Genomic DNA, 20260 nt, shown 5'->3' with positions numbered 1-20260 from the left:
CGCAGTGGTTGAGAGTCCGCCTGCCGATGCTGGGGACACGGGTTCGTGCCCCGGTCCGGGGAGCCATGGCCGCGGAGCCTGCGCGTCCGGAGCCTATGCTCCGCAACGGGAGAGGCCACAACAGTGAGAGACCCGTGTACAGCAAAAAAAAAAAAAAAAGATACTCTCTAGCTTGTGAAAAAGAAATTAACTTCTACATTGAATATACTAAAAATTTAAGTGGGGTTTGACCATTGAACAAGGCGGGGCTTAGGGATGCTGACCCCCATCCCACCCAACTGTCAAAAAACACAGTATAACTTTACAGTTGGTGCTCAGTATCCAGGGTTCCACATCTGCAGATTCAACCAAATGCACATTGTGTGGTACTGCAGTACTGATAGCATTTATTGAAAAAAATTTGCGTATAAGTGGGCCCTTGCAGTTTAAACCCATGTTGTTCAAGGGTCAACCGTAATATCATGATGATACATTCTGTGCTTCAGTATGACAGGCTAGAAGGAGATATAATATATAATCCTGACTTTATAAAACTAGAGGGGAAATGTACTCCATAATCTGGGACAGGAAGATGGACATAAAGACTCCTTTATGATTAAAATCTGACAGAAGTTGAAACCTATCATACGTCACACGGTTTCAGAAATATTCCTTACCAAGCAACTGGAAACCTATAAAAATTTATACATTCTTTAAGAAGTTATTAAAGTACAGACGGCATTCAAAATGAAAATTATCACTAAATTCAAAGATGAGTCAAGTCTGCTTAAAAACAACTCCAACAAATCAAATAAATGTAAACTTTAAAAGCAGATCAGCCAGGGGCTTCCCTAGTGGCGCAGTGGTTGAGAGTCCGCCTGCCGATGCAGGGGACACGGGTTCGTGCCCCGGTTCGGGAAGATCCCACATGCCGCGGAGCGGCTGGGCCCGTGAGCCGTGGCCGCTGAGCCTGCGCGTCCGGAGCCTGTGCTCCACAACGGGACAGGCCACAGCGGTGAGAGGCCCGCGTACCGCAAAAAAAAAAAAAGTAGATCAGCCTAAATTGTGTTATGACATTAAGTTATTTCTATTGGGATTACAATTTAGGGCAATGCATAATTATATTAACATAGTTACTCTCTTCGCAGAAGTTTCTCTTTCATTTTCAATCCAAATGAGTAGCTAACACATTGGAGCATATTAAAATAGGCTAAATGAACTTCACAGGTGTGTCAAGAGGAAAAATTAGATAACACGTTTACTTAAAAAAATTATACATTATGTTTATTTTCTAGGAGTGAAGGATATATTTTTAAAAGACTTTTTAAAACTACTATGTAGTCATGTGTGACAAATAAAAATAAATGACTGCAGATGATTACATGTGAAAGAAAACAATAAAAACAATGTGACCATAATCTATTCCATGTTGAAGTGAATTCCAAAGTACCTACATTTGCACATTCTTCACACATGACTGTGCTAGTTAATTCACCAATAAAGATACGATCTATGAAGTTCATTTTCACACCTTCTCTTCCATATGCTGTAAAAATAATACTTTTAATGCAAAAAACATGTCAGCCATTAACCTAACAATGTAATAGGCTTTTTTCCCATTGAATCAAAAGAAATCTGAATAAGGCAGATCTCCAGGACCATATTTAATAATATATTTCACTATATGATGTTATAATGTCTTTCTCCTTTACAATTCCACAGAGAAAATGTGACTATCAACTACTGTAGTCTCAAAGAAATAGCAAACTGTTCTTAAACTTAAGAAGTAAAATAATTAGAGTATTAACCACTATTCATACCACACTCAACTGCTCCAACCAAACCCTTTAAAGCCTCTGTGCCTATCCTAGAGGCAGATAGAGGGATGGGAAAAGAGATTATGATTTAGGACTACAGATGCCAGGACCATAACTATGGAAACAACAGAGTAGTAAAGGACAAGTAAACACTGCATAGGATAAAGAACTAACATGGCAATTACTAACTCAGTTATATATGTAACTCCTGTTACATAAAAATGTTTAAATTATTCTCTTTGGGAAATATTTATAAATAAAAGAAAATTATACTTATGATTTGCTTCAAAATAATATGTAGTTGGGGGAGAACAGATGAAACATAATACACCATAAGTTGAATGTAATTTAAGTGGGGTGATGGGCACACAGGTACATGGTCTTCATTATACTAGTCTCTCTAATGGAAATTTGAAATTTTCCATAGTAAACCATGGGGAAAAACATATTAAAAAACATATTCACTCCTCTTTCAAACTTTTCTTCTATCCTTTTTTGATCTCTACCTTCAAATTTCATGAAAACATTTTAAATCATTTTAGAACATTACTTGAAGCACTGAATGACAGAGCAGACTTTTATCTGGATATATCAATAACTATTTATTAATTATGATGATAACTATTTAGAAGTTATGTTAAACTAAGATGTTTCATTAACAAAAATTGTACAAGGGATTGAAAATAGTTAAGATTACAAAACTGGAAAGAAGTGAAGGAATAAATGAGCAGTTATTCTAAACATGCACTAGATGGCACTATCTGAAAACAAGAGAACAAGTATACTTGAGAGTGTATTTTTCAAAATCTTGAACTTTTAACTGCACATAAAGTTTTGTAATATACAATCATAATGTATGTATATTTGTTTATAAATTACAGACGTGTAGTATGTACACGTAATGCTACCAAAAAAACCCAGATGTTAAAAAAGAGAGTAAAATACAAATAATATTTGTAAACATTTTCTATAAATGATGACTACACATTACCACTGGTTACTATCTCAAGGCAGAATATACTTTCCAGACAAGGTAAATCGTTAATAACATGGGATATAAATCCACACTTAAATACTGATCACTGTAAATGATCATCTTTGATTAGTTAATCACGGTTTCTGCCTCATATTTTGGCTGATGAAGACTCAACATTAGGAGTAGACATGTAAGCTTGATTTAATAGTACTCTCATAAATAATGGTTTCCTTGCATTGGGAGCAATTTTTGGAGAATTTTTGGAGCACTGAAGCATTTTGTCTAGTTAAGACTAGACAATATCCATAAATCCACCTATCTAAGTACACTTCAACTGCAAAATGATACAATGTGATAAAAGTGAACTTCTAAGCAAGGTTGCTACTTTCAACAACCTTTCAAGTCTCCCATAAGATACTTCACTTAAGGGCATCAGTGTCAATCTGTATATTTGATATTATTTTTATTTTTTAAAATTCACATGGATTCTAACATTTTCTTTCGATGACTCATTAGACTGTCTTGCAGCCACAGGAGTAAGTTCACCCTCCTTTTAAGGCCATTAGTTCACATAATGCTCAGTTCCTTTCCCTGCCCCAAAAAGAAACTTACAATATTTTCTTCTAGAAAAAAGTTTTAATAGTGAAATAGTCAACATACCTTTGACTTTTTTTCTAGTTTCATCATCAGCAGTTTTAGTAGTTGGGTTGTTAAATGCTTTGAGAATGCCAGCTTGTATTCGCTATAAAACAAAGTAATAAGAATTTATTAAGAATCTATACTAGAATATATTCTTTCAAAGCATTATTTTGTGTTCCTGTAAATAGGATCTGGTTTTAGTGCCAATCAACTCAAGCTTCATCCTCTTAATAAGACGAGGACTTTCAAACAGCAAGGTACAGTGGATCTCAGTTCCCTAGTAAAATAAAATGACTGAATTTTTAAAAAAATCAAATATGTCCTTTCTTCTAGTTCTAAAATTCCACTAATGAATAATGCTCTAATGCCAAATCCTCCCCCAAACAAAAGTCAAAGATTCCCAAGTTTAGGTTCTCTCTTGGGTTTAAAGCATTTTCCTCAGTCGACAAAAAGCAAGCAGCCTAGTTTCATTTTGCTTATAGGTTTAGAGTAAGTTCTCCTTTTCCCTTCTCTCCCCTATCTCTCCCCGTCTCCTGCCCCCTCTCTTCCTCTCCCCCACTCTGTCCCTAAAATGATTTACTCCTTAATTAGGACAAAAAGTAACAAATAGACCATAGGAAATTTCTTACCTGTGAAGAAAATCTTAATATAAATATATAAGAAGCTATTAAACTGGTCACTATGACCTCCATGTAGATTATTTTACTTATATACATAGATGACTAAAGTCCAGAATATCCTCCACAGCAAGAGCCCAAATCTTAAGTGTTGTTTTATTTGAATTTAGTTGTCAATAACAATCATGTGTTAAAGTCATTAGCAACTCTTAGTAAATGATAAAGTTTATGGTTCCACATCTGTTGCATGTGTTTTAGGAAAGATCCAACCTCACAAAAAACTCTCAGAATAAAACTATATATATTCCAAAAATAAAGACATTTAAACTAATAAATTATCATCTTTTACACTAATTATGGTCCTACTTAGTGGATGAATTTAATCTTCTTTAATTCACATTTTAACAGTGGGGTGAGGGGAAAGCTTATTAATTATTTTTCAAAATATATTTTTTAAGTAAAGTCTTAATCACAGGTTTTCATATATGTGAAACCACTGTTAGACCTGGACTTCTTGGTGTGAAAATGATACATAAATCTGCTGTTAAAAAATTATTATGTCAGAGAAATTAAACCCAACTGCAGACTTCCCAGAGAATAATAAAACTTTGCATATCAGAATCCAAGATACTTCCCACCGTTCAGAAGAAAATTCACAGCTTTATATATTTAAATCAGTTGAAAAGAATAAAAACAAATGAATTAAGCAGCCAACTTATAAATTTAGAAAAGGACATCAAACCAAACAAAAGTATAAGGAAAGAGTTAATGAAGATAAAAGTAGAAATTGAAGAGAATAAATGAATCGAAAGCTGACTCTTTTTTTTTTATTTTGCGGTACGAGGGCCTCTCACTGCTGTCGCCTCTCCCGTTGCGGAGCACAGGCTCCGGACGCGCAGGCTCAGCGGCCATGGCTCACGGGCCCAGCCGCTCTGTGGCATGTGGGATCTTCCCGGACCGGGGCATGAACCCATGTCCCCTGCGTCGGCAGGCAGACTCTCAACCACTGCGCCACCAGGGAAGCACCCCCAGTTTTATAAAACTAAACAATATATTATTTAAGCATACAGAGGTAGCTCTCAAAAACTATAAGAAAAAGCAGTGGAATGATTTCTGTAAAAGTCAAAATAGTGGTTGCCTCTGATGAGGAAGAAGTATTTGAAAAAAAGAAGTAGGTAGTTTTTATGGTACTAATAACATTCTTTTCTTTTAACTCTGGGGGTGGTTGTAGGGAGAAGTGCTAATAATATTTATAATAATATTATGCTTTAAACTATATGTATATTGGTACACATTCTTCTGTATGTGTGATATGTTTTACAATAAGTTTTTAACACCCTCCCCCAATAATTAGGAAAGTGAGTTTTGTTTATTAACTAGCCTATGATCAGCACATTTTATTTCCTAGAACTGCTCACTATTCTCTTCAAGTGTTGTTTTGAAAGTTAATGCAATGTATACCTTACATATATACAAAGTAGGGTAGAAAAGTGAACATACAGCAATCCATACCATGTCACACTCTCCTGAAATATACTTATATGTGAAGGAAACTGAAATAATGCGTCCCAGAAGCTATTAAGTATTGAAATAATCTCCAATTCAGACTCAATAAACTTGAAAGTTTATATAATTTGGATATTGTCCAAGCTAAACTTGACTTTTATACCTTGAACAGAGAACTTATTAAACTAAAATATGAAAATTAGAATGGTGTGAATTCCATGTAAGAGAAACTTTTAATGGACTTAAATGAAAGATGCCAATAAATACCCATGTTCACCTATAAATATTTAATATAACTGTAAAAAGCCTCTCCAGCCACTGAAGATAAAGCCTCTAATTCAACTTAGAAGTCTATAAATTTATTCTACAATTTTGAACATTCAGACGACTTTCAATAGAATTTAATGAGCCTTTACCATACTCTAAAATGTAAGCTATGATATCACACTTTTAAAAAAGTAAAAACAATTAAGCTGTTTAAATTATTGACTTTTAAACTATTAGACTTTTGCTTTTTTATTTTATCCTAGCCACAAATTTATATTCTCTGCTCTAAATTGTTAAAGAGTTAATAGGTAGTTCATCAAGCTGAATAAAATAAATAGGCTTAGGTCCATCTCCAACCTTTCATTGTTGTGCTTTGAACCATTTAGGTTTAAAAAAAAAAAAGACTTTGGTTAGGGAGTGACTAACAACCACAGCACATAAATCATTTAGCAGTAACCATGTTCGACTAGTTCAAATCTCCATGTTAAACTTCTTTCAAAAATAATGCAAACACTCATAATTTAAGTTAGCTGAGATATTCTACCTTTAAAATAATCTTACCCAGTAATGTATTAAAGCGATATAGCTTTGATAATGCAAATGTAATTACCATTAATTTAGAGATAGCTCAAATTAAAAGGAAAAAAGTAAAGAAGCATATATTTCTAAGGTAAAAAGGTTGCCTATAAAAGAAGTTCTTATTGTGAATTTTATTTTGTTTATTTCACACATAAAAAATTTAGAATTTTTGCACAGATGATCCCTTTCTTTAGCTCTCTACTCAGCGAGTTATATTCCTCGACTTCAGAGTCATAAAAAAAGACCCTAATGAAACAATATGAAAAGAGGTCAGTAGTTTTTAATCATCACTAGAAGAGTCTGGTGGCAGACATACCGCTGTAGCCTTCCTTCAAGCAAAAAACACATGGCAGAGACAAACTACAACAGCAGCCCGATTAACAGCTGCGGAGTTCCCAGGCCAGACAATGCAGCTCCTGCTTGGGTACTCACTGTAACTGACTGGCACAACTGTCCTTGCTTACGAGACTGAATAGATCCACAGACTTGACATTTTAATTGTGCCACACCATCTAAAACCCTCAAATAAAGGAAGAAAGATAAGAGCTTTCAAAAACCAATGTTTCCTGCTGTACTGCCTGAGTTTTCAAGATACTGTGAATCATCATAATGTATCATTATGACAAAAGAATAATTTCATTGTAACAAAGAATGCCATCAAGTAATACAAGTAAAACAGAAAAAAATTACAGGGATAGATTATTGTTTTATTTGTAATATCAGCAGAGAAAAACATTGTAAAGAGTGACTTTTAATTCCATTTACAATGATACATGACCACCATGTAGCAAATGTATCCTGCAAATCATAGGGGAAAAAATATTATGCTAGCAACTGATGGTTTGAATTAATCCTAAAGTAACTACTATGTCATCTGTAGGCTCAGAAGGTCAAAATGCATTTACTACTCATAACACAAAGACAGAGCATCTCTTTCCACCTTACTACCTTGCATCGACCCCTTCAATAAGAGTATCAATATATCATAGTTATTAAATCAGAGTTAATACTTTTTTCAAAGAGTGAAATAATTATGGTTAAATTTTAAATAGCAAGCTTAAAAAATGGGTGATTTATACTAGTCACTGATGACCAAGAATTAAAATTAAACTTTAATAAGCAGTATTGGATAAAATTAGATAATTAGTTTCGAGGTCAGAAAGACTTAAGTTTGAATCTCCATTCTTGATATCAGTTTCTAGATCTAAGAAAATGTGATCAAATATTAGCTCAGGGGGATTGTGTTAATGTCCCAAAACTTAACTAATTATAAATCTCTTTACTGACTTTTTTCAAAACAAATTACAGGTAAAACATAACGCAGAATTACCCTGTCAATTTAACAGTTTATCCAAATTATAACATATTCAAAATAACTGCAAATCCCCAAGTAACTAGCTAGTATAAATCATTTAAGAGACTGTTTTCTTCCCAATTCAAATTCTCAAGAAATACTGTCCATTTAAAGGGTAAGCACAGGGAATTCCCTGGTGGTCCAGTGGTTAGGACTCGGTGCTTTCACTGCCAGGGGCACAGGTTTGATCCCTGGTCTGGGAATGAAGATCCAACAAGCCATGAGGCGTGGCCAACAAAAAAAAAAGGGCGTGGGGCAGGGGGTAAGCACAGGCAACATATTCAACAAACATTCACTGAGCACTACTGTGTGCAAGGCACATGGGATACCATTCCTTGAGGAGACCACAATCTAAGAGAGATGATAGACGTAAATCTAAATAGAAGGTAGTAGGGTTCATAATCAAAATACATAAAAATAGATGGCAGAAAAGGAGTGACACCTTCAGAAGCTGAATTCAACTAATTTAATATGAAAGTCTAACAACAGCCAATTAAGGATAGGATTGTAATATACACTGTTTGGTAGCAGGAGGGGGTAATTAACTCATTCTTTTTTTTTTTTTTCCGCTGTACGCAGGCCTCTCACTGTTGTGGCCTCTCCCCTTGCGGAGCACAGGCTCCGGACGCGCAGGCCCAGCAGCCATGGCTCACGGGCCTAGCTGTCCGCAGCATGTGGGATCTTCCCAGACCAGGGCACGAACCCGTGTCCCCTGCATCGGCAGGCAGACTCTCAACCACTGTGCCACCATGGATGCCCTTAACTCATTCTTTAAGATAATTTACGAAAAAATATTAGAACCATAACTCTCTCTTCACTAAAAACTGGCCATTAGGAGTAAAGAAACACTACAATGTTATGTACAATTCAAACAAAGTAGAATTTAAAAAAAAAAAGGAGGGTCCACCCTGCCTAGTAACATAGTAAACACCTACCACAAACATATCAGCACTTCATTTTCACCTGGTTGCTCTACTACCATATTAATATTTAGATTAAGAAGGGTATTCACCTTGAACAGAAAACAGGATTTCACCTGTTATTAACAATTATGATTGGCAGGGGCTGCCCAGAGTGCTGTGTTGAGAATGATTCTGAGACTGAACACTGACTCAGTGGAACTGTTATGAATGATGAGCAGGGTCTGCTATGAGAGAGAAAGGGAGGAAGTGGAGGATATGTGCTGTGTATTTGATATCTTGCATCTTTAATATCTTGTATTTTCTCTGAAAAATTGTATACTATTTGCATACGACCCCACCAAAAAAAGTGAATATAACTTAATATTAAAGTCAACCGACAGCCAATCAATTAAGGGACAGGATTACAATAAACCCTGTTTGGGAAATCTAACCAGTCCTTTTTTACTCAGAAACAGTCCCTGATCCAGGAGGCTGGGACCCCAATTTCCTGGTTCCTGAGTGGACTGCAATCCAACATGGGATAATGGGACTTCTCTCTTTCGGGAATTTAGAATTGGGATTCACAAGCAGCAAGCCATGGTGGTCAGGTGCTACCACTCAGACAGGGAAACAAAGAAACTATTCTGTCCACAGAGAGATGGGTAAAGAAAATCTATAGAGCCATAGAAACTGGGGGGAAAAGGAGAATACTTTCCGGATTCCTGAGAACCTTCCTGTCCTATGTCCCCCTTTATTTGGATTATTAGATTTCCTTTTCTTTATTTAAGCTAGTATTAATTAATTTCTGTTATTTATAGCCAAAGGGCATTAACTAATAAAGGGTAACAGAGTTGCGAAAGAGTGAAAAAATAATCTTCTGGTAGAAGGGGCAAAAAAGTGGGGGGAAGAGAAGAGTAAATAGAAGTTTAAAAAAAAATCAAATTACTCTCAAACGTACATTAAAATTTTGGTAAAAATTCCTTCAGTTTTGTACCCTCTTCTTAAAGAGAATATGTGATAAACACAAAGAAACCTGACCTTTGTTTCTTCTGTCCTCACAGCATCAAGCAGATAATGAAGAAGTTCCTGACTGTCCTGTTGTTGAAAACTTTTAAATCCAGGGGCCCTATGATTTAAAAACAAAACAGGAAAGAAAAAAAGAACATTTTATCAACAATATATTATTATTATTTAAAATCACCTTGAAATAACATATATTCAAAGATTCAATTTACTCCTTTTTCTATAAATAGAAAGACAAAATGTGGTTACTGTTCCAATTAGGATGAGATCTTCAGTACACTGAGAATAATATGGCTAAACACTTATTAAGCAACTACTACATGCCAAGTACAGTACATATGTTAAGCTTCACATAATCCTGAAACAAGCTTGGAATGTACTATTTTCTTTAGCTTATATATGAGGGTTCAGAGGGACTATTTAATTTGCAAGGTCACACAGAACGTAAAAAAGCAGTATTCAAACCCAAGCTACTGTGATCTATTATCTTCCTAACTTATATAACCAAAAGAAAAGCAAGAGATTATTTATATTAATATAAAGAACTATAAACTGTTATCTCTATGAAGGTTTTCATTTTATGAATTTGACAATCAGATTTCCTGTGTATTAATTAAATAAAAGAATAAGGGGTTATTCATGGAGAAATCAGCACAGCAAATGTTTAGCTGATTTCAGTAACTTTAAAAAGTAATATTTACTACAATTAACTCAATGCTAAAATGAATATTTTTGCCTTAAATGCAAACAATTACTAAATTTAAAAAGTGCTCTGAGCTAAGATGAAGAAAGAATTTTGTCAAAATAATACAAAATAGTAAGACTATCTCATGGTAGTACAAGTTTACAATGGTCTTATTATGACATATACCACATATTTCATTTGATGTACACAACAATGCTGTTAAGGAATTATAAATACATACTCCGCCATTTTATATAAGGGACTTGAGCATCCATGGATTTTGGTATCCTCGGGGGTCCTGGGACCAATCCTCTGTGGATACCAAGGGACAACTGTAATACGAACTCCACTTTACGCTTGAGAAAACTGAAGAACAAGTTGAGTGCCACTGACATAAATCCAGGTCTTCTGATTCTTGAGTCCAGTACTTTAAGCATTATTCCTCATCATCTCACGATGATTATTCATCCTAGTAATGTACTAGTGTGAGTCCCTGGTGCTAAAACACTCTCTGAACTACTGGCGAATCTAGCCTGAAACAGGAACCATCATTTCAGTTACTCTTGCTAAGAAGTAGCAAATAGCAGCATGATGTAGAGAACACTTTCACTTACGCCCTTGGTGGGCTTCCCTTTCTGTGTGTGGTGGATAGTGCCCACCTCCTAGATCGGAGATGAGGACAGAAACCAAGATGGATACAAACTCCAACCCCCTTAGGGCCTCCCCAGTTGGAATTCATAAAGGCAGAAATTGCATGACACTACACTTAGGCTGTAGGTATCAGGAAAGGTCTGGGAAGTAGAAGAAGACTGGGAGGGGAAATGGGGATCCTTCAGAGAGCCTCACAGCCAGGCGGCAGGTAGGAGGAGATAGTTTATGGCTTTCGAAGCAGACACACAGGCAGAAATAGTTCCCAAACAAAGGAGAAACTGTCTTCACCAGGTCTCTACCTATAGCTCCATCTCAACCATGCACAAAGCACTTACTGCCTTCTAAACCACTGAAGAAAATTTAATAAACCTAGATTTTTTTCTTTCTTCTTTCACTTAGGGCTGGGGAACAAATCATATGATGACTTATAGAATCTCTACCAATAAATACCAAAAGAGACCTTCAAACTTAAAGGATAAACACAGAAAAATCACTAAATATATGAAAAAATTCACCCTATTCAAAACAAGGGAAACTCTAAACATTCACAGGAACTGTGCCTTAGTGAAAGCGTTACTGTGGGAAAGAGTTGAGAACTTTCAGAAATCTCAAATTCTAAGAGGAAAATGTATAGACACTCATAAAACAGGAACAGACTGCCAAGACAAAGAAATTTAAGACAAGAGAGACTTCATGGAGATGTCTTCTGGGTGCAGATGAATCAGTCTGTTCATAATCCAAAAACTCTCTGCTCCAAACATAACAAAATATAAAAAAAGAAAACAAACAAACAAAAAAGGCTTAAGTGGGATTCAATACAAAAAAGTCTCACAGAACAAAAATATTAGAACATGAAATTGTAGGCAGACTAAAAAACAGACTTGACAGGCTCTAGGCCTGAAAGAGCTCAGTCCTGAAGGGTAAAGAAAACTAAAAGTACTTCAGACAGAGACCAGAGCCAGGATCATTGTTTAAGGATGGTTGATCTTACCAAGAGCCTGAAAGGAAGCCCTTAGGCAAGTGTTACCTAAAGCTACAACAGAACACAGGCACAGCCTAGGGACCTGAACCTGAGCCAAACCTTCTACAGACTCTTCTCCCATCTGCTAACCAGGGCAGCATGGTAACTGAATCATTAAGAGAGCTGGATCTCCAAGGCCAGCCTGGAGGGAAGGGGTGAGGCTATCATAAAATTTAAAATTTTTAGGCAGAAAGAGGAGGTGGATATGAGGAAGGGAGAGGATGGGAGAAAGCAAAGGAGTCGAAGACAGGAGCAGAAGAACAAAAAATTCACTCCAAAGAAGACTACAATCCAGTATTATAAAACACATAAAGAAATCTAATGTTAAAAACAACTGAAATGAATTTACTTCACTCCAAATAAATTGTATAGAACCGTCCCAAAGGTGTTATCATAAATATGTTGAGAATGTCCAAAAGCATAAAATAAAGGCATAACTGCCAATAAAAGCCCAGATACTACAAAAAATAGAAAAAAATTTAAATAAGAACATGTAGATATAAGATAGCAAATTAAAATATTAGAAATAAGAAAACTACAGATATAAAAATACAAAATATAGGATAAACTCTAAACTATACACAGTTGAAGGGTAAATTAGTAAATTAGAAGATAATACTGAAGAACATACCCAGAATACTATATAGCACACTGAACTTTCACCTTTTTTTTCGGCTGGGCCGCCATGCAATCAGGATCTTAGTTCCCCGACCAGGCCAACCAGGGACTGAACCCATGCCCCCTGCAGTGGAAGCGAGGAGTCTTAACCACTGGACTGCCAGGCAAGTCCCTGAACTTTCAACTTATTTTGAGACTTTGATGGCATCCTTAATGTACGTGACACACCACAAAATATCACAAAACTAGGAATATATGTGTGTGTGTGTGTGTGTGTGTGTGTGTGTAATTTCTTCATGGACAAAACCCAAAGAAAGCTCAGCACATCAATACTAGTTAGCAACATGAAGGAATAAAGGAAGCAAAAAGGTGGGTGTGAATGAGGGACTTCCCTGGTGGCACAGTGGTTAAGACTCCGAGTTTCCAATGCAGTGGGCCTGGGTTCGACCCCTGGTCCAGGAACTAGATCCCACATGCATGCCACAACTAAGAGTTTGCATGCCACAACTAAGGAGCCCTCGAGCCTCAACTAAGGAGCCTGCCTGCAGCCACTAAGACCCAATGCAATGAAATAAATAAATATTTTTTTAAATGGGCATGAATGAGAATGGAGACATAGAATCACTCTAGCATCTCTGAACCTTTCAGGGAAGAGTTCATGTAAAAACTAGTGACACCCAAATAAGATCTATACCGGAGTTGATAGTACTATGTTAATGTCAATTCTCTGGTTTTGACAATGCACTACTATCATATAAGATATTATCACTGATGGAAGCTGGATGCAGCGTACACAGGAACTCTGTACTCTTCTTGTAACTTTTTGTGAGTCTCAAAACTATTGCAAAATAAGATACTGAAGGGGAAAGAAAAGCCAGAGGAAAGCTGAAGAACTTGCTCCCAACAATTCATCACAAGTGGTCAAAGTGTCTGACAATCACCATTATAACAGAATCTTCAAGAGATTGGCTCAACTTCCAAAAATCAATCAATGTATGCATACAACATGGAAGAATATCAAAATAATTATGCCAAGTGAAAGAAGCCAGACCAAAAAAAGAGTACATGTTGTATGATTCTATTTATAGTTGACCCTTGAACAACACAAGTTTGAAGAGTACGGGTCCATTCACATGCAAATTTTTTTCAGTAAATACATACTAGAGTACTACACGATCCTCAGTTGGCTGAATCAACAAATGTGGAACCTGGGATCTGGAGAGCCGACTGACTGTAAAGTTATATGCAGATTTTTGACTTCAGGGAGGGTTGGTACCCCAAAACCCTGTGTTGTTCAAGGGTCAACTGTATACAGAATTCTAAAAAATGCAAACTAATCTATAGTGGCAAAAAATAGGTAAGGGGTAGCCCTGGGGCGGCGCTTGGGGAGGGAGTCCAGAGAGGGATTACAAAGGGGCCCAAGAAAACTTTTAGGGGTGACAGATACATTCATCATATTGACTGTGGCAATGGTGTTACAAGTGTATACATATGTTAAAACTTAAGTGATATTACACTTTACATACATACAGTTTATTGTAAATCAAATATGTTCACTAAAGCTATTCAGAATATCCATTAATACAATTCACTATTTCAACAGGTTAAAAATATATATGATTATTTTAATAGATGCAGAAAAAGCACTCAGTAAAATTTAATACCCATTCTTTTTTCTTATAAAACAACAAACATTTATTATCTCATTTTCTCTGGGCCAGGAATCAAGGTATACCAATACCCATTCTTGATAAGATCTCTCAGAAAAAACTAGGGATGAGAATTTCCTCAACCTGATAAAAGGCATCTATGAAAAACCTACAGCTCTTATCATTCTTATGTGTGAAAGCCTGAATGCTCTGCCCCTTATATCAGGAACAAAGCAAGGATGTCTATTATATCACTCCATCACCACACTAGAGATCCTTGCCAGCAATATAAGGTAAGAAAAATATATAAAAGGATACAGCTTGGAAAAGAAGAAATAAAATGGTCTGTGTTTACCAATGACATTACTGTCTACATAAGAAATCCCAAAGAATCTACATAAAGCTACTCTAACCAGTAAGTGAACTGAGCAAGGAAGCAAGAAAAAAGGTCAATACACAAAAATCAACTGTATTTCTCTATATTAGCAATGAGCAACTAGAAATTGAAAAAAAATTTAAGTACCAAATTACAATAACTACCATTAAAAAAAAACATGAAATTCTTAAGGTAAATCTAACAAAATGGGTGAAGGATTCATAGGATGAAAGACATAAAATTTTGATGAGGAAAAATCAAGGACCTAAATAAATGAAAAGGTATCTGATAATCATGCATTGGAAGACTCAACATTGTTAAGATGTCATTTCTCTCCAAACTGATCTACACATTCAATGTAATCCCAACTGACAAACTAATTTAAAAGTCACATAAAAAGTGAAGGACCTAGAGCAGTAACCCACCCCCCCAAAAAAAGAAAATTTGAGGACTCACACCATCTAATTCCAAGACTTAGTATGAAGCTATAGTAATCAAGACAGTACAGTATTGGGGTAAGAACAGACATATAGATCAATGGAACAGAACAAAGTCCAAAAATAGACCCAACATATATGGCTTAAATCTTCACCTGACTTTTTCTTTTTAATCACTTTTGTTAATATATACATATCTCTTTTTAAAATAAATACAATAAAGCAAAAGAAAATGCAATTTAAAAATATTTTCAAATAACATTTGATCCAGTAATTCTATTTATCCCACAGACATACTCTCATAAGTGCAATGATATACACACATATCTATATGTAAAATCAAATAAGTTATAGCCACATGTACTAACATAGAAAGATGTATAAAACACATTAAGCAAAACAAGCAAGTTGCAAACAACTTATTTTTATGTCTATGTATGCATAATCACTTTTGGATAGCATAAAGAAAACAGATAACAGTAGTCTGAATTTTTATCTATGAGCACTTATCATTTTAATAATAATTAGAAAATGTTTACAAATCTCTATAAAACCAGAAAAAAAAAAAGACACAAAACAAAGTTATTTTGGGGAGAGTCAAAAACAAATTTCTAAAGTACATAATGTCCTAAAAACTTTTTAACTCTATGAGGCACCCAGGTCTCTGAGACTTTTAAAGGCTTTTTTTGTTCTTTAGGCTTTGAAAAAACAGCACCTGGCAACCAAATAAAACATATAATAAACCCTCCATATTTTGGACTACCTTTAAAATACCATGGCACATTATGCTAAGTGAAATAAGTCAGTTACAATAAGACAAATAATGCATGATTCCAATTATATGAAGTACCTAGAAAGGGGGGAGGGGAAAAGTGGAGTTACTAATTAATGAACAAGTTTTCGTCAAGCAAGATGAATAAGCTCTAGAGATCTGCTGTTCAACACTGTACCTACAGTCAACAATAACACATTGTACACTTGAAATTTTTTTAAGAGGGTAGATCTCATGTTGTGTTCTTTCCATGCATCGGCAGGCAGACTCTCAACCACTGCGCCACCAGGGAAGCCCCACAATAAACTTTTTTTAAAAAGAAAGTTAACATTGGTACAATACTATGAGATAAAATAAAATGCAATAAAATATAATACAATACCATGGCTTAGGTAACTAGCTTAAATTAAAATGAAATTTTAAAACCTGGAGATATACAAAAATGCAAGTTCACATTTAAAGAATTTTGTTTCTACATATTTTACTAATTGTGGACTGGACTAGTTTATGAGCTCCTAAAAGGGTCTGTTTTTAATAAATTATAAGCTGTGTACCCCTGGACTCTAGCAACTACTTGTAGTTGATCTCAAATTTCTATAAAGGAATAAATGAACGTCAGGTCCCTTATGACATGTGTTTATTTCTAGGCACACAAGTATTTTGTTTTTAAATATACTGTGATATCTTGGGAAATTTACTTAAATTCTGCATGCCTCAAAGCTCATCCTTTTTTTTTTTTTTTAAAGCTCATCTTTAAAAATAAGAAAACTAGGTTAGATGATCTATTATAGCACTCTTAGATTTTATAATTCTATAATTTTCTCACTTTATGGTATTACATCATGGGCTTCTGAGTCAGGACAGGTATCTATTTAAACCCTATTTTTGTCACCATGAAACAAGGTAAGCTACTCAACTTCTGGGGGGGGGGGGTCTCAGTTTCCTTATATATAAAATGGGGATAAACAATCACTTCTTCAGAGTATTATGAGATATAATTTAGATAAGGCACACAGCTGCAACTAAACGAATGTTAGTTCTTTCTCTTGGTAGTCTAGGCAATAACAGCCATGTCACAGTCAGAGTCAAACTACTCATATTAAGTGATAAACACATTAGTGTTTTGTAACTCATGATTATTTATATTAAGAATGTAGATGTACCCACTTCTGACAAAGCTGATTAAAAAGAACTCTGGGAGAAAGCGGTCCTCTTTCAGTCTCCTTCATGCTGTGAAGAAACAGGAACAAGGCTGAGGTCAATGGTCCAGGGCTTGAAAGTTCCACCACTAATGGGTCCTTTAAAAACATGATCAACTCTATATCAGAAATACACAATTTTTAAATAAAATATTTTTAAAAATCTAAGTTACACTCTGTTTAAATGATGACTAAATCACCTCAAGTGTATATAAGATGAATATATAAAAAATGAAATTAAATGCCTTACCTTGAAAAATACAGGTATTTTCATATCCTCTGCCCTTTACTTAATAAAACTATTAGCTTAAGAGTGAAAAACCAGCTTGTAACTGTCCCTTAATGTGCTCTCCTAAAATAAAATTACTCATCGACTTGATATTTGTACAAATTCATAAATTTGTACAAATTCACAAATAATCACAAATTAAATTTATGAGCAAAACCCCATACTCTTCTTTTCCCCAAATATTTTACTAACAAAATAAGGAATGAGAAATTATGTCACAAATTGGTACACTATCTCCCTCTTTTAAAGGAGAGAGACATACAGTTTGACAAAAGCAGCTACAACTGTGTGAAGGAGCAACACTCTTTATTCTAGAATTTTTTCCCCATCAAGTTTTATCTTCTAAAATGTTATCCTTGCTAGTAACCCCTCTCCTTACAGACAATGAATAAAAAGCAGATCCCAAATATAATCCTCAGACTCTATAGAATGTTATCTTCTAAGACAACTATCACATACGTTGTCTCATTCATAAACTCATGAAATACAAATTACATATATATTTCATACCAACTATCCTTAAAAATCAGCCATCTGGCTAAAACCACAGAAAAGACAGGCTATAATTTTCTATAGCTTTTGAATATCATAAGTGATTTCTGCAATGTTCAGTAAATTGAAAGCTACCTCAAGGGTCAAAAGTAAAATCTAAGGCAGTTTCAAAGCTCAAGCACTAAGGTGCAGTATCCCCTGCTCCCAACTTAAGTATTTTGAGACAGTTTAAAAACTTCAGAACTGAGTGAGTAAATAACCTGTTTTTAAAAGTATATTTAAAATTTGAAAACAAAAGCAAGTTTATTGATGAGAATGCAATATGGGTGAATCTCACTAACATGTTGACAGAAGCCAAATGTAAAAGAGTCCATATTGTATAACTTCATTTATATATAATATTAAAACAGGCAAAACTAATCTGCCCTTTAGAAACCAGGTTAGTGGCTCTCCTTGTGAGGCAGGAAGGCAGGGAATGGAAGGCAACCTGAAGGGGGCTTCTAGCAGCTGGTAAAGCTCTGTTTCTTGAGAAAAATGTTGGTTAGTTTCAGTTCAGTGTATTCAGTTTGTGAAAATTCATCATCTATTTGTAGTAAGCTGGATGGATCTAGAGTCTGTCATACAGAGTGAAGTAAGTCAGAAAGAGAAAAACAAATACCATATGCTAACACATATATATGGAATTTAAAAAAAACAAAAAGGTTCTGATGAACCTAGGGACAGGACAGGAATAAAGATGCAGACGTAGAGAATGGACTTGAGGACATGGGGAGGGGGAAGGGGAAGCTCACCAAGTGAGAGAGTAGCATTGGCATATATACACTACCAAATGTAAAACAGATAGCTAGTGGGAAGCAGCCGCATAGCACAGGGAGATCAGCTCGGTGCTTTGTGTCCACCTAGAGGGGTGGGATAAGGAGGGTGGGAGGGAGGCGCAAGAGGGAGGGGATATGGGGATATATGTATACGTATAGCTGATTCACTTTGTTATACAGCAGAAACTAACACAACATTGTACAGCAATTATACTCCAATAAAGATGTTAAAAAAAAAGTAAGCACACTGCTGATATTCATATAAATATTAACAAATTGAATCCAGCAACATAGAAGAAGAAGAATACATCATAACTAACAGGGGTTTGTCCCAGGAATACAAGATAGGTTTAACATTTGAAAATCAATCAATGTAACTTACCACATTAACAGAGAATAAAGAAGAAAAACTATGATAATCTCAGTAGATGCTGGAAAAGCACTTGACAAAATTCAACATCCATTCATGATGAAACGCTCAGAAAACTAGGAATAGAAGGGAATGTCCTCAACCTTATAAAGAACACCTGTGAAAAACCTACAGTTAAGTTCATTCTCTTTGGGCTTCCCTGGTGGCGCAGTGGTTGAGAATCTGCCTGCTAATGCAGGGGACACGGGTTCCAGCCCTGGTCTGGGAGGATCCCCCATGCCGCGGAGCAACTAGGCCCATGAGTCACAACTACTGAGCCTGCGCCTCTGGAGCCTGTGCTCCACAACAAGAGAGGCCGCGATAGTGAGAGGCCCGCACACCGTGATGAAGAGTGGCCCCCGCTCGCCACAACCAGAGAAAGCCTTCGCACAGAAACGAAGACGCAACACAGCAAAAATAAATTAATTAATAAAAACTCCTACCCCCAACATCAAAAATTAATTAATTAAAAAGTTCATTCTTTTTTTTTTCGGTGCAGTGTCTAGTCTGTTTTTTTTTCTTTAAGAAGATGTTGGGGGTAGGAGATTATTTATTTATTTATTTATTTATTTATTTTTGGCTGTGTTGGGTCTTTGTTTCTGTGCAAGGGCTTTCTCTAGTTGTGGTGAGCGGGGGCCACTCTTCTTCATGGGGCGCGGGCCTCTCACTGTCGCGGCCTCTCTTGTTGCAGAGCACAGGCTCCAGACGCGCAGGCTCAGTAGTTGTGGCTCACGGGCCTAGTTGCTCCGCAGCATGTGGGATCCTCCCAGACCAGGGCTCGAACCTGTGTGCCCTGCATTAGCAGGCAGACTCTCAACCACTGCACCACCAGGGAAGCCCCTGCAGTGTCTAGTCTTAAATCCTCTTCTTTTTTTTTAAATTGAAGTATATTGGTGTACAATATTACATAAGTTACAGGTGTACAATATTATTATTCATAATTTTTAAAAGTTATACACCATTTATAGTTATTATAAAATATTGGCTATTCCCCGTGTTGTACAATATAACTTGTAGCTTATTTTGTACCTACTCTTTTCTTTTTTTTATGGCCTCACCATGCAGGATCTTAGTTCCCCAACCAAGGACAGGACCCATGCCCCCTGCATTGGGAGTGCAGAGTTTTAACCATTGGACTGCCAGGGAAGTCCCTGTACCTACTCTTTATAATGAAGGACTGAGTGTTTT

General features: G+C 35.8%; 1 protein-coding gene across 10 annotated transcripts in view; it reads right to left on the bottom strand.

The window, feature by feature from the left end:
* USP45 (ubiquitin specific peptidase 45) overlaps positions 1-20260 on the bottom strand; it is a 64149-nt gene that overhangs the window by 15802 nt on the left and 28087 nt on the right. For 7 of the 10 annotated variants that reach the window (XM_024759301.1, XM_024759303.1, XM_024759304.1 and 4 more), the window contains 4 exons: positions 17036-17166; positions 9675-9762; positions 3433-3514; positions 1434-1525 (listed from right to left, as the gene is read on the bottom strand). In XM_024759301.1, the coding sequence (XP_024615069.1) occupies positions 1434-1525; positions 3433-3514; positions 9675-9762; positions 17036-17166 (393 nt within the window). Of the gene's footprint in view, positions 1-1433; positions 1540-3432; positions 3515-9674; positions 9763-17035; positions 17167-20260 lie in introns of those variants that run through there. The other 3 variants (XR_003005139.1, XM_024759310.1, XM_024759307.1) reach the window with 3 other exon arrangements.

The sequence above is a fragment of the Neophocaena asiaeorientalis genome, unplaced genomic scaffold (assembly GCF_003031525.2).
Source record: "Neophocaena asiaeorientalis asiaeorientalis breed wild unplaced genomic scaffold, Neophocaena_asiaeorientalis_V1.1 scaffold505, whole genome shotgun sequence".
Lineage (NCBI taxonomy): Eukaryota > Metazoa > Chordata > Mammalia > Artiodactyla > Phocoenidae > Neophocaena > Neophocaena asiaeorientalis.
Note: the sequence above shows the minus strand (reverse complement) of the source record. Positions and strands in the feature narration are given on the sequence as shown.